General features: G+C 40.0%; 1 protein-coding gene across 1 annotated transcript in view; it reads right to left on the bottom strand.

Annotated features, from left to right (window-relative positions):
• Prps (phosphoribosyl pyrophosphate synthetase) overlaps window positions 1-8,118 on the bottom strand; it is a 39,870-nt gene extending 31,752 nt beyond the window's left edge. Inside the window, exons 1-3 of the mRNA XM_071668698.1 lie at window positions 7,853-8,118; window positions 1,169-1,352; window positions 434-657 (exon numbers count right to left, since the gene is read on the bottom strand). Of these exons, the coding sequence (XP_071524799.1) occupies window positions 434-657; window positions 1,169-1,352; window positions 7,853-8,082 (638 nt within the window). The 5' untranslated portion in view covers window positions 8,083-8,118. The remainder of the gene's footprint in view (window positions 1-433; window positions 658-1,168; window positions 1,353-7,852) is intronic.
• Window positions 8,119-14,678: the final 6,560 nt, after the last annotated feature.

A 14,678-nucleotide genomic window follows, 5' to 3' on the forward strand; every position in this document is an offset into this window, starting at 1 on the left:
AATTAGAAATTGACACCTTTAGTGTTCAATAAGACTTGTGAAAGAATGCATACAAAAATCATCACATAAAAGTGAAAAAAGTCAGAAAAGAAAAAGGACTTTGGGAAGTGTCTGCAATGCATTCCTATTTTTCCCAAGCTTGCTCCTTGAATCATAAATCATGTTTACACAATAGGTGAATCATAAACACTTTTTTTCTACAGTAGAAGTTAAAATTGAAACTGAAAAGTGTCTTGAGTGCATCTCTATCTCTCTCATAGCATTAGACCTGAATTGAGTGGATTTCCTATCATGTATCTTACCAAAAATGCATTCCGTGCATAATGGGGGAAGCCTGTACAGCATTTCAAACAAAACAGGTTAAAACATAATTCATTGTTTTTAATCTTTCCATAGCAATGTAACTACACAAAAGAACTATCTAAACACATACCTTTTTGCTCCTCCAGCATCGGGTGAAACTATAATTGCATTTCTCCACTCGGGTATATTTTCACGGATCCACTTGAGAACTGCAGGTTCTGCATAAAGGTTGTCAACAGGAATATCAAAGAATCCTTGGATCTGTGAGGCATGAAGGTCCATTGTAATGATGTGGTCTGCCCCTGCTACAGAGAGCATGTTAGCCACCAACTTGGCAGATATTGGAGCACGTGACTGTCGAGAGGGAGGGAAAATCATGATGCATTTTTCAATGCTATACTTGTTAGCTGCCTATGAGAAACTCATTTCTGAACAGAGAAATAATCTATACTTCCTTTAAAGCTAACAGCTATGAGATGAGGGAGGACTGCTTCTCCTGTCTTACAAGGTTTAAGAAAACAGACTTTCTATTTAAGGCCAATAGGTTGAACTGTACACATAGCATACTTTCAGACCTAAAACTCTCAAGAGAATTGAAAAATATCATATACAAAACTGTGCTGGTCATCACTTAACAAGCAAGAGAATCACCAAGGAAGTGCTACATCTCTATCAAAAGACTGCTCATCAATTAATGATAGTATACAGTAAATCAATAAAAAATATAGCATGAGGTGGAAGAACAAGGTTATGTGACAACTCACTTAATCAAATTACAGAAAAAAGCCCAAAGAACTCTACTGCTAAATACATTAAATTCCAAATGTTCTAATAATAATACTCTTCTTCAAAATCAGACACTAACCTTATCTTTCTTATCCTGTCTGGCATATGGGAAGCATGGAATGACTGCAGTGACTCGAGCAGCAGATGCAATTTTGCAGGCATTGATCATAATGAGCATCTCCATCAGGTTATCATTAATCTCTCCACATCCACTCTGAACAATGTAAACATCCTCACCACGAACACTTTCCCCAATCTCCACGCTGTTGAAAAATAATGATTCAAACCTAAACAGAACAAGTACACACCTATAACATAATGATGCAATAATGTGAAGCATGCTTTCAACCAGTCTCTGTGGTGTGACAATCAGTGTCCTAGACTATAGGTATATAGGCCTGAGATTCCAGAAACTCAGTTCACAAACAGCTGTTCAACTTTTTCTTGGGGGTCGATACCTGTGCTATGTATGTGAAATAGAATCATTCTTATTTTATTTTGCTTTGTCGTTGTCTCCTGCGTTAGCGAGGTAGCGCAAGGAAACAAACGAAAGAATGGCCCAACCCACCCACATACACATGTATATACATACATGTCCACACACGCAAATATACATACCTATACATCTCAAAGTATACATATATATACACACACAGACATATACATATATACACATGTATATAATTCATACTGTCTGCCTTTATTCATTCCTATCGCCACCCCGCCACACATGAAATAACAACCACCTCCCCCCTCATGAGTGCAAGGTAGCGCTAGGAAAAGACAACAAAGGCCACATTCGTTCACCCTCAGTCTCCAGCTGTCATGTAATAATTCACCGAAACCACACCTCCCTTTCCACATCCAGGCCCCACAGAACTTTCCATGGTTTACCCCAGATGCTTCACATGCCCTGGTTCAATCCACTGACAGCATATCAACCCCAGTATACCACATCATTCCAATTCACTCTATTCCTTGCAGGCCTTTCACTATCCTGCATGTTCAGGCCCCGATCACTCAAAATCTTTTTCACTCCATCTTTCCACCTCCAATTTGGTCTCCCACTTCTCCTTGTTCCCTCCACCTCTGACACATATATCCTCTTTGTCAATCTTTCCTCACTCATTCTCTCAATGTGACCAAACCATTTCAAAACACCCTCTTCTGCTCTCTCAACCACACTCTTTTCATTATCACACATCTCTCTTACTCTATTATTACTTACTCGATCAAACCACCTCACACCACATATTGTCCTCAAACATCTCATTTCCAGCACATCCACCCTCCTCCGCACGACTCTATCCATAGCCCACACCTCGCAACCATATAACATTGTTGGAACCACTATCCGTTCAAACATACCCATTTTTGCTTTCCGAGATAATGTTCTCGACTTCCACAAATTCTTCAACGCTCCAAGAACTTTCTCCCCCTCCCCCACCCTATGATTCACTTCCGCTTCCATGGTTCCATCCGCTGCCAAATCCACTCCCAGATATCTAAAACACTCTACTTCCTCCAGTTTTTCTCCATTCAAACTTACCTCCCAATTGACTTGACCCTCAACCCTACTGTACCTAATAACCTTGCTCTTATTCACATTTACTCTCAGCTTTCTTCTTTCACACACTTTACCAAACTCAGTCACCAGCTTCTGCAGTTTCTCACCCGAATCAGCCACCAGCGCTGAATCATCAACGAACAACATCTGACTAACTTCCCAAGCTCTCTCATCCACAACAGACTGCATACTTACCCCTCTTTCCAAAACTCTTGCATTTACCTCCCTAACAACCCCATCCATAAACAAATTAAACAACCATGGAGACATCACACACCCCTGCCACACACCTACATTCACTGAGAACCAATCACTTTCCTCTCTTCCTACATGTACACATGCCTTACATCCTCAATAAAAACTTTTCACTGCTTCTAATAACTTGCCTCCCACCCCATATATTCTTAACACCTTCCACAGAGCATCTCTATCAACTCTTATCATATGCCTTCTCCAGATCCATAAATGCTACATACAAATCCATTTGCTTTTCTACGTTTTTCTCACTTACATTCTTCAAAACAAATACCTGATCCACACATCCTCTACCACTTCTGAAACCACACTGCTCTTCCCCAACTTGATGCTCTGTACATGCCTTCACCTCTCAATCAATACCCTCCCATATAATTTACTAGGAGTAATCAACAAACTTATACCTCTGTAATTTGAGCACTCACTTTTATCCCCTTTACCTTTGTACAATGGCACTATGCAAGCATTCCGCCAATCCTCAGGCACCTCACCATGAGTCATACATACATTAAATAACCTTACCAACCAGTCAACAATACAGTCATCCCCTTTTTTAATAAATTCTACTGCAATACCATCCAAACCCGCTGCCTTGCCGGCTTTCATCTTCCGCAAAGCTTTTACCACCTCTTCTCTGTTTACCCAATCATTTTCCCTAACCCTCTCACTTTGCACACCATCTCGACCAAAACACCCTATATCTGCCACTCTATCATCAAACACATTCAACAAACCTTCAAAATACTTACTCCATCTCCTTCTCACATCACCACTACTTGTTAACACCTCCCCATTTGCCCCCTTCACTGAAGTTCCCATTTGTTCCCAAACCTAATCAAATCTAACCTCTGTATGGCATTAAAAGGGGTGGTAATGCCAATTCCAATGAGGCGGTATGGCGCCAGGAGCGGATAAAGGCAAACAAATGTGTAGACAAAAATTAAGTATATAAAAAAAATGGGAAGGTGATAACAAGTAGTGGTGATGAGAGAAGGAGATGGAGTGAGTATTTTGAAGGTTTGTTGAATGTGTTTGATGATAGAGTGGCAGATATAGGATGTTTTGGTCAAGGTGGTGTGCAAAGTGAGAGGGTTAGGGAGAATGATTTGGTAAGTAGAGAAGAGGTAGTAAAAGCTTTGTGGAAGATGAAAGCCGGCAAGGCAGCGGGTTTGGATGGTATTGCAGCGGAATCTATTAAGAAAGGGTGGTGACTGTATTGTTGACTGGTTGGTAAGATTATTCAATGTATGTGTGACTCATGGTGAGGTGCCTAAGGATTGGCAGAATGCTTGCATAGTGCCATTGTACAAAGGCAAAGGGGATAAAAGTGAGTGCTCAAATTACAGAGGTTTAAGTTTGTTGAGTATTCCTGGGAAATTATATGGGAGGGTATTGATTGAGAGGGTGAAGGCATGTACAGAGCATCAGATTGGGGAAGAGCAGTGTGGTTTTAGAAGAGGTAGAGGATGTGTGGATCAGGTGTTTCCTTTGAAGACTGTATGTGAGAAATACTTAGAAAAGCAAATGGATTTCATGTACCATTTATGGATCTTGAGAAGGCATATGATGAGAGTAGATAGAGATGCTCTGTGGAAGGTATTAAGAATATATGGTGTGGGAGGCAAGTTGTTAGAAACAGAGAAGTTTTTATCGAGGATGTAAGGCATGTGTAAGTCTAGGAAGAGAGGAAAGTGATCGGTTCTCAGTGAAAGTTTCTTTGCGGCAGGGGTGCGTGATGTCTCCATGGTTCTTTAATTTGTTCATGGATGGCATTGTTAGGGAGGTGAATGCAAGAATTTTGGAAAGAGGGGCAAATATGCAGTCTATTGTGGATGAGAGAGCTTGGGAAGAGAGTCAGTTGTTTTTTGCTGATGATACAGTGCTGGTGGCTGATTCATGTGAGAAACTGCAGAAGCTGGTCACTGAGTTTGGTAAAGTGTGTGAAAGAAGAAAGCTGAGAGTAAATGTGAATAAGAGCAAGGTTATTAGGTACAGTAGGGTTGAGGGACAAGTCAATTGGGAGGTAAGTTTGAATGGAGAAAAGCTGGAGGAAGTGAAGAGTTTTAGATATCTGGGAGTGGATTTGGCAGCGGATGGAACCATGGAAGCGGAAGTGGGGGAGGGGGCGAAAATCCTGGGAGCCTTGAAGAATGTGTGGAAGTCGAGAACATTATATCGGAAAGCAAAAATGGGTATGTTTGAAGGAATAGTGGTTCCAACAATGTTGTATGGTTGTGAGGCGTGGGCTATGGATAGAGTTGTGCGCAGGAGGATGGATGTGGCTGGAAATGAGATGTTTGAGGACAATGTGTGGTGTGAGGTGGTTTGATCGAGTGAGTAACGTAAGGGTAAGAGAGATGTGTGGAAATAAAAAGAGCGTGGTTGAGAGAGCAGAAGAGGGTGTTTTGAAGTGGTTTGGGCACATGGAGAGAATGAGTGAGGAAAGATTGACCAAGAGGATATATGTGTCGGAGGTGGAGGAAACGAGGAGAAGAGGGAGACCAAATTGGAGGTGGAAAGATGGAGTGAAAAAGATTTTGTGTGATCGGGGCCTGAACATGCAGGAGGGTGAAAGGAGGGCAAGGAATAGAGTGAATTGGAGCGATGTGGTATACCGGGGTTGACGTGCTGTCAGTGGATTGAATCAAGGCATGTGAAGCGTCTGGGGTAAACCATAGAAAGCTGTGTAGGTATGTATATTTGCGTGTGTGGACGTATGTATATACATGTGTATGGGGGGGGTTGGGCCATTCCTTTCGTCTGTTTCCTTGCGCTACCTCGCAAACGCGGGAGACAGCGACAAAGTATAATAAAAAAAAAATAATAATACATAAACTTGCTTGCCTTCTTCCATTCCTGGTGCTACCCCACCTCACAGGAAACAGCATCATTACCCCTGCTTCAGAAATGCCACTAGAAAAATGAAGCAATACCACATGCTTTCGTGTATTACCACATCCTCATAGGACTAGTTACATATCATATGAGTATAGATATTCAACCCATATCCCTACATAAGGTAGGGATCTACAAGAGCCTTTGTTCACCAGACAGTGGACAACCGCAATCCATCAGACATAAAATTCCACACCTCAGTTTATGGACACTCAGTAGGATAAAAACTTTGCGCCTACCAGCTCCATTTTGCTGATATGTAAGGACTTTTGTATCCCATTCAGGTCCAAACTTACATGACCCTCTAATGAATGGAAGCCTTATCCTTATGCTTCTACACCACATGAGCAGTAGGTCGAAATATTATGTAAAAGTAATAGGCAGGAACATTGAGTTTGCACATAAGGTAATATTAGTTAATGGGAACATTAGATAGGATCCTAAGAAAACATTGCTTTAGAATCGCCCTCTGCCAGAGGCCTGTTAAGACTGAAGTACTAAAATCAAAGAAACGGCACTAGAATTCACCAGTCATGGATACTGTTCTGCCTTGGACACCCCCTCAAGGGAACTCCCAAAGGAAAGAGGCATCATAGATGGATACAGAATCCACACCACACAGGTCCACCAAATTAGCATAACAGTAACAAGAATTTTCCTGAAAGTGCTCTTGGAAGACCTTGGCTATCTGTAAAAAAAAATTTATCTTAATATTTACTGGTAGAGCAAGATATGCTACACCTAAAATCCCAAACTGACAAGTCTACAGAACATGTGTGTCAACATTACTAAATACTGAATATCAAGATAATCTTGACTAACAAGAGAGGTTTGGTGACACTTTCACAGGTTTGGTTATGACAATTTCTTACTCAAGTGAATAACCTTACAATAACAATAATTAACCCTATGTCTTTCCTAATGTACTACTATCACTTTATTCAAAAGCGTTCAATGAAATGTTAATGCTACGATTTATAATGGTCCCCAACTGGGACTGCCTCCCCTATACACTACACTTACAATGTACAACAAAATCACTTAATAGCAAAGCTAAAGATATGTGTAACTGAAAGTTACTTATAACGTGTTTATAATCGTAAAATTACTACCATTATATCTCCACAGTACCCTTCTAAATCACATTAACCAAATATTGGAAGATTAGCTTCCCTTCCACTTCCAAAAGTTACTTGTGTTATGCCATCAGACTATTTACCCTAAGGATCACGGCTTACTGTGTATCTGTATATACATTGTTATAACCAAGAAATCTTTATAATTCTAATTTAGTTATTACTTAAACTTTTCAACAAAAATTAACAAATATATAAAACAAAACAAAGAAGCGCATCAGGTCGTTCAGGTGCGAAATAGCCTAAACATCATTACACTTATCAAAACAATTTTTATTACGAATAAATTCATAACACAGCAGTAAATATCTCATCATTATAACTGAGCTTGTCAGGGAGTTAGTAACATTTTAGCGAGCCAGGAAGTACCTTATTACCACGGTCCCACTGGACAACAAACTGATGCCACCATTATCATTGCGTTTTAAGTATTCACAAACGTAATAACATTTCTTCTACTTTACAATAATCTAATAAGCTAATCATATTCAATTACAGATACAGTGTCAATAACTGAAATGCTGCTGGCATAGGATTTCCGAAATGAATATAGAGCGAAGCTATACGGGTGGTAGCCACTCCTCAGCTGATGGAGCAACAACACAGCATGCGCACGCCACTATGCATCCTCTAAGATGCCTATTTTGCTATTATATATGATCTAACCTTCAAATCATTAGGACAAATTATGTATATTACCACGAAAATGCAAAACTGGAAGGCAAGTCGAGATGTCATCCAATTATAAACCTAGAATCATGAGTCAAGCTGCAACGAGTACCCGGGCACAACCATAACAACATTTAAAATCAATTAGGAAACGAAAAATTGACATCAACCTTTAACGTATTTACGTTTAAGGGATCACATCTAGTATGATTAACAAAAAAGCCACAACTCAAAATCTTACCATGTCTCCAAATTTGAAAACTTCTTAGTTACCACCTTCCCTAGATCAATGCCAAGGCGATCCACCACTCGCTGGGCAAGGTCTGGATGAGAGGAGCCCGAAAATATCTTGATGTTTGGCATTCTTAAGGGCGGATGTATCTCACGAGGAGAGTCTTTAAGGAGAAATGCTAGACAATCGTTGAAGACTCCCTTGGAGACCGTCTTCCCGTCTGCTACTGCTGCGAGCATTCCAATAATGATGATGGCTCATGTTCAAACGCTGTATCTTTAATTCTACCGAAAAAAGAACATATACCATAAAACGACACCGGTCATATACCATTTCACCTTATTTTTTTCATTTTCATTATACCTTAAGCATGAAATATGTGTAACATCCCTAAATCATGATATATTTGGACTTTTTATGTATCGAATGTGCGTGGCAAATATCTCCAGTCGGCATGTTTAAATAAGTGATGAAAAACAGGTATAGGTAATGATTTCAATTAATTCAATATATAGTTTTTTCGATAAAAATTGATCATATAATCTTTTAACAAATTTAGTAACTTTATTCACCCCAACGGTGTTGTCTATCTAAACAACATATTGTTTTCATTGTAGTATACTGTACTCGTAAGTCGTTACCATAATCATTCATTTCTCATATGAATTGTTACCATCCATTCTGAGATCTGAGTTTTCGAAGTTTTTAATATTTCACGTCTGGAAAAGTCAATATGTATTTGCCTGAATTTTGAAAGACAATACTGTAGCAGAACATTAAATCCTGCGTCATCATATTCGGTAACAATGACAATGAAGTTTACTCAAAATATCAGATGTCCTACCAATTAATGTCATAAAAGCCCGGTAAGAGCTGTAATTCCCATTTTTTTTTTAATTGGAACAATTTATCCATGATCTTGACCATGCGTAGCCTGAAGCGATGAGTCAAGGTCACTTGGATGTCCACCAGCCTGGTGGCTTAACGTACCCAAGGGACTAAAAATTGACAGGAAAATAATGCAATCTATTCTCTTTTTAGTCTGAGAGCAATTTGATTTCTCTTGCGATACTCTGTCTTCCTTTGCAGTCACCACACAATTTATGCTGATATATGCTTATCATATTTTGAATTGATTTTCACGCTCTGTTCAATTTCAGGAACTCAGCTGGAATCAGCAAAAGAAACAGCAGTAACTTTAATAGTAGGCACCTTCAAGTAGTTCAGTATATATATATATATATATATATATATATATATATATATATATATATATATATATATATATATATATATATATATACATATATATATATATATATATATATATATATATATATATATATATATATACATATATATATATATATATATATATATATATATATATATATATATATATATTTTTTTTTTTTTTTTTTTTTTTATACTTTGTCGCTGTCTCCCGCGTCTGCGAGGTAGCGCAAGGAAACAGACGAAAGAAATGGCCCAACCCCCCCCATACACATGTACATACGTCCACACACGCAAATATACATACCTACACAGCTTTCCATGGTTTACCCCAGACGCTTCACATGCCTTGATTCAATCCACTGACAGCACGTCAACCCCTGTATACCACATCGCTCCAATTCACTCTATTCCTTGCCCTCCTTTCACCCTCCTGCATGTTCAGGCCCCGATCACACAAAATCTTTTTCACTCCATCTTTCCACCTCCAATTTGGTCTCCCTCTTCTCCTCGTTCCCTCCACCTCCGACACATATATCCTCTTGGTCAATCTTTCCTCACTCATTCTCTCCATGTGCCCAAACCATTTCAAAACACCCTCTTCTGCTCTCTCAACCACGCTCTTTTTATTTCCACACATCTCTCTTACCCTTACGTTACTCACTCGCTCAAACCACCTCACACCACACATTGTCCTCAAACATCTCATTTCCAGCACATCCATCCTCCTGCGCACATCTCTATCCATAGCCCACGCCTCGCAACCATACAACATTGTTGGAACCACTATTCCTTCAAACATACCCATTTTTGCTTTCCGAGATAATGTTCTCGACTTCCACACATTTTTCAAGGCTCCCAAAATTTTCGCCCCCTCCCCCACCCTATGATCCACTTCCGCTTCCATGGTTCCATCCGCTGACAGATCCACTCCCAGATATCTAAAACACTTCACTTCCTCCAGTTTTTCTCCATTCAAACTCACCTCCCAATTGACTTGACCCTCACCCCTACTGTACCTAATAACCTTGCTCTTATTCACATTTACTCTTAACTTTCTTCTTCCACACACTTTACCAAACTCAGTCACCAGCTTCTGCAGTTTCTCACATGAATCAGCCACCAGCGCTGTATCATCAGCGAACAACAACTGACTCACTTCCCAAGCTCTCTCATCCCCAACAGACTTCATACTTGCCCCTCTTTCCAGGACTCTTGCATTTACCTCCCTAACAACCCCATCCATAAACAAATTAAACAACCATGGAGACATCACACACCCCTGCCGCAAACCTACATTCACTGAGAACCAATCACATTCCTCTCTTCCTACACGTACACATGCCTTACATCCTCGATAAAAACTTTTCACTGCTTCTAACAACTTGCCTCCCACACCATATATTCTTAATACCTTCCACAGAGCATCTCTATCAACTTTGTATGTAGCATTTATGGATCTGGAGAAGGCATATATATATATATATATATATATATATATATATATATATATAGTGCTTATGAACGCGCACTCTCATAGAACACGATACCCTCAAGACAGCCAGGATTCGAATTCTGACTGTTGGAAGGTATTGTGATATCTATCTATCTATCTATATATATATATATATATATATATATATATATATATATATTCTTTTTTCTTTCATACTATTCGCCATTTCCCGCGTTAGCGAGATATCGATAAGAACAGAGGACTAGGCCTTTGAAGGAATATCCTCACCTGGCCCCATTCTCTGTTCCTTCTTTTGCCTTCTACAACACGCAGGGAATACGTGGGAAGCATTTTTGTTCTCTCTCCTATCCCCAGGGATATATATATGTATGACTCATGGTGAGGTGCCTGAGGATTGGCGGAATGCGTGCATAGTGCCATTGTACAAAGGCAAAGGGGATAAGAGTGAGTGCTCAAATTACAGAGGTATAAGTTTGTTGAGTATTCCTGGTAAATTATATGGGAGGGTATTGATTGAGAGGGTGAAGGCATATACAGAGCATCAGATTGGGGAAGAGCAGTGTGGTTTCAGAAGTGGTAGAGGATGTGTGGATCAGGTGTTTGCTTTGAAGAATGTGAGAAATACTTAGAAAAGCAAATGGATTTGTATGTAGCATTTATGGATCTGGAGAAGGCATATGATAGAGTTGATAGAGATGCTCTGTGGAAGGTATTAAGAATATATGGTGTGGGAGGCAAGTTTTTAGAAGCAGTGAAAAGTTTTTATCGAGGATGTAAGGCATGTGTACGTGTAGGAAGAGAGGAAAGTGATTGGTTCTCAGTGAATGTAGGTTTGCGGCAGGGGTGTGTGATGTCTCCATGGTTGTTTAATTTGTTTATGGATGGGGTTGTTAGGGAGGTGAATGCAAGAGTTTTGGAAAGAGGGGCAAGTATGAAGTCTGTTGGGGATGAGAGAGCTTGGGAAGTGAGTCAGTTGTTGTTCGCTGATGATACAGCGCTGGTGGCTGATTCATGTGAGAAACTGCAGAAGCTGGTGACTGAGTTTGGTAAAGTGTGTGAAAGAAGAAAGTTAAGAGTAAATGTGAATAAGAGCAAGGTTATTAGGTACAGTAGGGTTGAGGGTCAAGTCAATTGGGAGGTGAGTTTGAATGGAGAAAAACTGGAGGAAGTGAAGTGTTTTAGATATCTCGGAGTGGATCTGACAGCGGATGGAACCATGGAAGCGGAAGTGGATCATAGGGTGGGGGAGGGGGCGAAAATTCTGGGAGCCTTGAAGAATGTGTGGAAGTAGAGAACATTATCTCGGAAAGCAAAAATGGGTATGTTTGAAGGAATAGTGGTTCCAACAATGTTGTATGGTTGCGAGGCGTGGGCTATGGATAGAGTTGTGCGCAGGAGGATGGATGTGCTGGAAATGAGATGTTTGAGGACAATGTGTGGTGTGAGGTGGTTTGATCGAGTAAGTATTGTAAGGGTAAGAGAGATGTGTGGAAATAAAAAGAGCGTGGTTGAGAGAGCAGAAGAGGGTGTTTTGAAATGGTTTGGGCACATGGAGAGAATGAGTGAGGAAAGATTGACCAAGAGGATATATGTGTCGGTGGTGGAGGGAACGAGGAGAAGAGGGAAACCAAATTGGAGGTGGAAAGATGGAGTGAAAAAGATTTTGTGTGATCGGGGCCTGAACATGCAGGAGGGTGAAAGGAGGGCAAGGAATAGAGTGAATTGGAGCGATGTGGTATACCGGGGTTGACGTGCTGTCAGTGGATTGAATCAGGGCATGTGAAGCGTCTGGGGTAAACCATGGAAAGCTGTGTAGGTAGGTATATTTGCGTGTGTGGACGTATGTATATACATGTGTATGGGGGTGGGTTGGGCCATTTCTTTCGTCTGTTTCCTTGCGCTACCTCGCAAACGCGGGAGACAGCGGAAAAAAAAAAATATATATATATATATATATATATATATATATATATATATATATATATATATATATATATATATATACACGAGTAAATCGCAATTCATTCATATTTCGCACATTCGGAAGAGCAAATGCGACGACAAGGACTTAAGAGAGATGAAAAAGAACTGATAACATCTACGACACATAACAGCGCGTACCCACATGAGTGTACCCATTGTTTTTGTTAAATTATTCAGTGCTGACGGTGAGTTGCCATCATCAAATTATTTTCCTGGCATTTGTATCATGATTTCTGCAGTATGCACCATTATGTGATATTGTTTTCAGGAACTGCCAATGCATCCACGCTACTCTTTAATGTCTTCGACTTTTTTTAGGCGGTGGTTATTATTCCGTACGTTTTACACAGGGCAGCTCCGTAAAACATAAGTGTAAACGTTCGCTATCATAATCTAAGGCAAGCTCATCTTTTACGGAACCATTAGTCACTAAGTTTTCCATACCTATTCTCACAGACGAATTTAGACCCATGGAGGCCCTGAGGTAACTGAGATTGTGGTGGTCCCAATGTCGTTCGTATTCAACGTGGTCTTACGAACGCAGTTAGCATTTTTTTTTTTTTTCCGAGGGCCGAGGACAGCACAAAAACCAGTCCGGCAGCCGCATGCGGCCGGACCTCGGGTTAGACACCGGTGTGAACTACAGTTACTACCATTCGCTTACTTGCTCCTACAAAGACATGAATAATAAGGCTGCGACTAACGTCTGGGTGCTTTTCAATAGTACAGCTTAAGCAGCTTCAGATTTTTAGTGGAACAGAGTAACACAAACCATAACACGTGATAATTTGAACGAAGACAATCGCAAACCTAATAACAAACCGATTTTTTTTTTTTGCTTAATTGTCAAATATAAAGTTATAATGAAAATTACATTATTCTTAGTGGCCTCAAAGGTGTGGGGGCCCAGAGACATCTACCTCTGCCTTTTTGTGAGCACGGCCCTGTCTAGAAAGAAACTGTCTGGTGAGTTTATCAGTCATATTAGAGTCACCACTAGTTCTTACACCGAAGGTTGGTTGGTTAGGATGTTCCGGATTTAGGCCTGTCAACTGCCAAGGTCATAAAAGCCGTCTATGTCAAGCTACATACGCCCTATATATATATATATATATATATATATATATATATATATATATATATATATATATATATATATATATATATATATAAAGCAATTTCAAAATCTTCCTCAGATGACCAAGTTAATTTAAAGATCACATACACTTTCATCCCGAATCTGATGAAAAAAAGTTCATCACATGGAACGATGGTGGTGGACGGTCATGACTAATTCTCATCCCAAATCTGGCGGAAGCATTGCGTCTCTTGCCTCAATACTTCTGTTTAAATATTATTCGATGGTCTTTTTATTAGAGCCTGTATGATTTGTATTGCTTTTCCTCTGTTTCTCATGTACTTCCACTACATTTAAAAGCGTTAATAGCATGCGGGACAAAGTAAACTACTTGTAGTAGTTACCGTTACTGACCATGAAAAAGCATAGGCTAACAAAGGATCAGACCCGAATGGGTTCGAATCGTGGGTACGGCAGTCGGCCTGCACTCAATCCAGATGTTTATCCTCCCCTCGGCGCGGGTCAATAAATGGGCATCTGGCTTAAGGTGCAGTTCGTGTGTGCATACATACATTAACAGGAGTAAAGATACGGTAAATACATACATCAGTTCAGAACCCTCTCCCCGTAACACAAACAGTAATCACAATGAAAAAAGGACGACAGTGGAAACAGGCTCAGCATGGCGTGCTCCCCGCTTGAGGCACTTTACAACTTGTTCAGGCTTGTTGCTGAAAATTTTATTTGTATTGCACTGAATTAGATCTAAATGATAAAAAGGACATTGTACTTGCTCGCTCAGCATGTTTGTCCACATGGGTGAGGGTGGGGGGGGAGAGCAAAAGGGGACAGGGAATTTCCTTCCAAGGAAAACTGCATTAAGCAATTAACAATCTACACCATACCGAGAGGGACTTTACTCTTGTGGGGCCCAGTCTCTTACCCTTACTCTGCTGATATAAACGTTAAAATTCTGTAAGCTAGCCACATTCAGTCTCATAATTATGTTTATTCAAGTAATCCACAGCCTTTAATAAAAAAAAGTTGGTTTTTACTCTTTCCTG

This window comes from Panulirus ornatus, chromosome 13 (genome assembly GCF_036320965.1).
Source record: "Panulirus ornatus isolate Po-2019 chromosome 13, ASM3632096v1, whole genome shotgun sequence".
Lineage (NCBI taxonomy): Eukaryota > Metazoa > Arthropoda > Malacostraca > Decapoda > Palinuridae > Panulirus > Panulirus ornatus.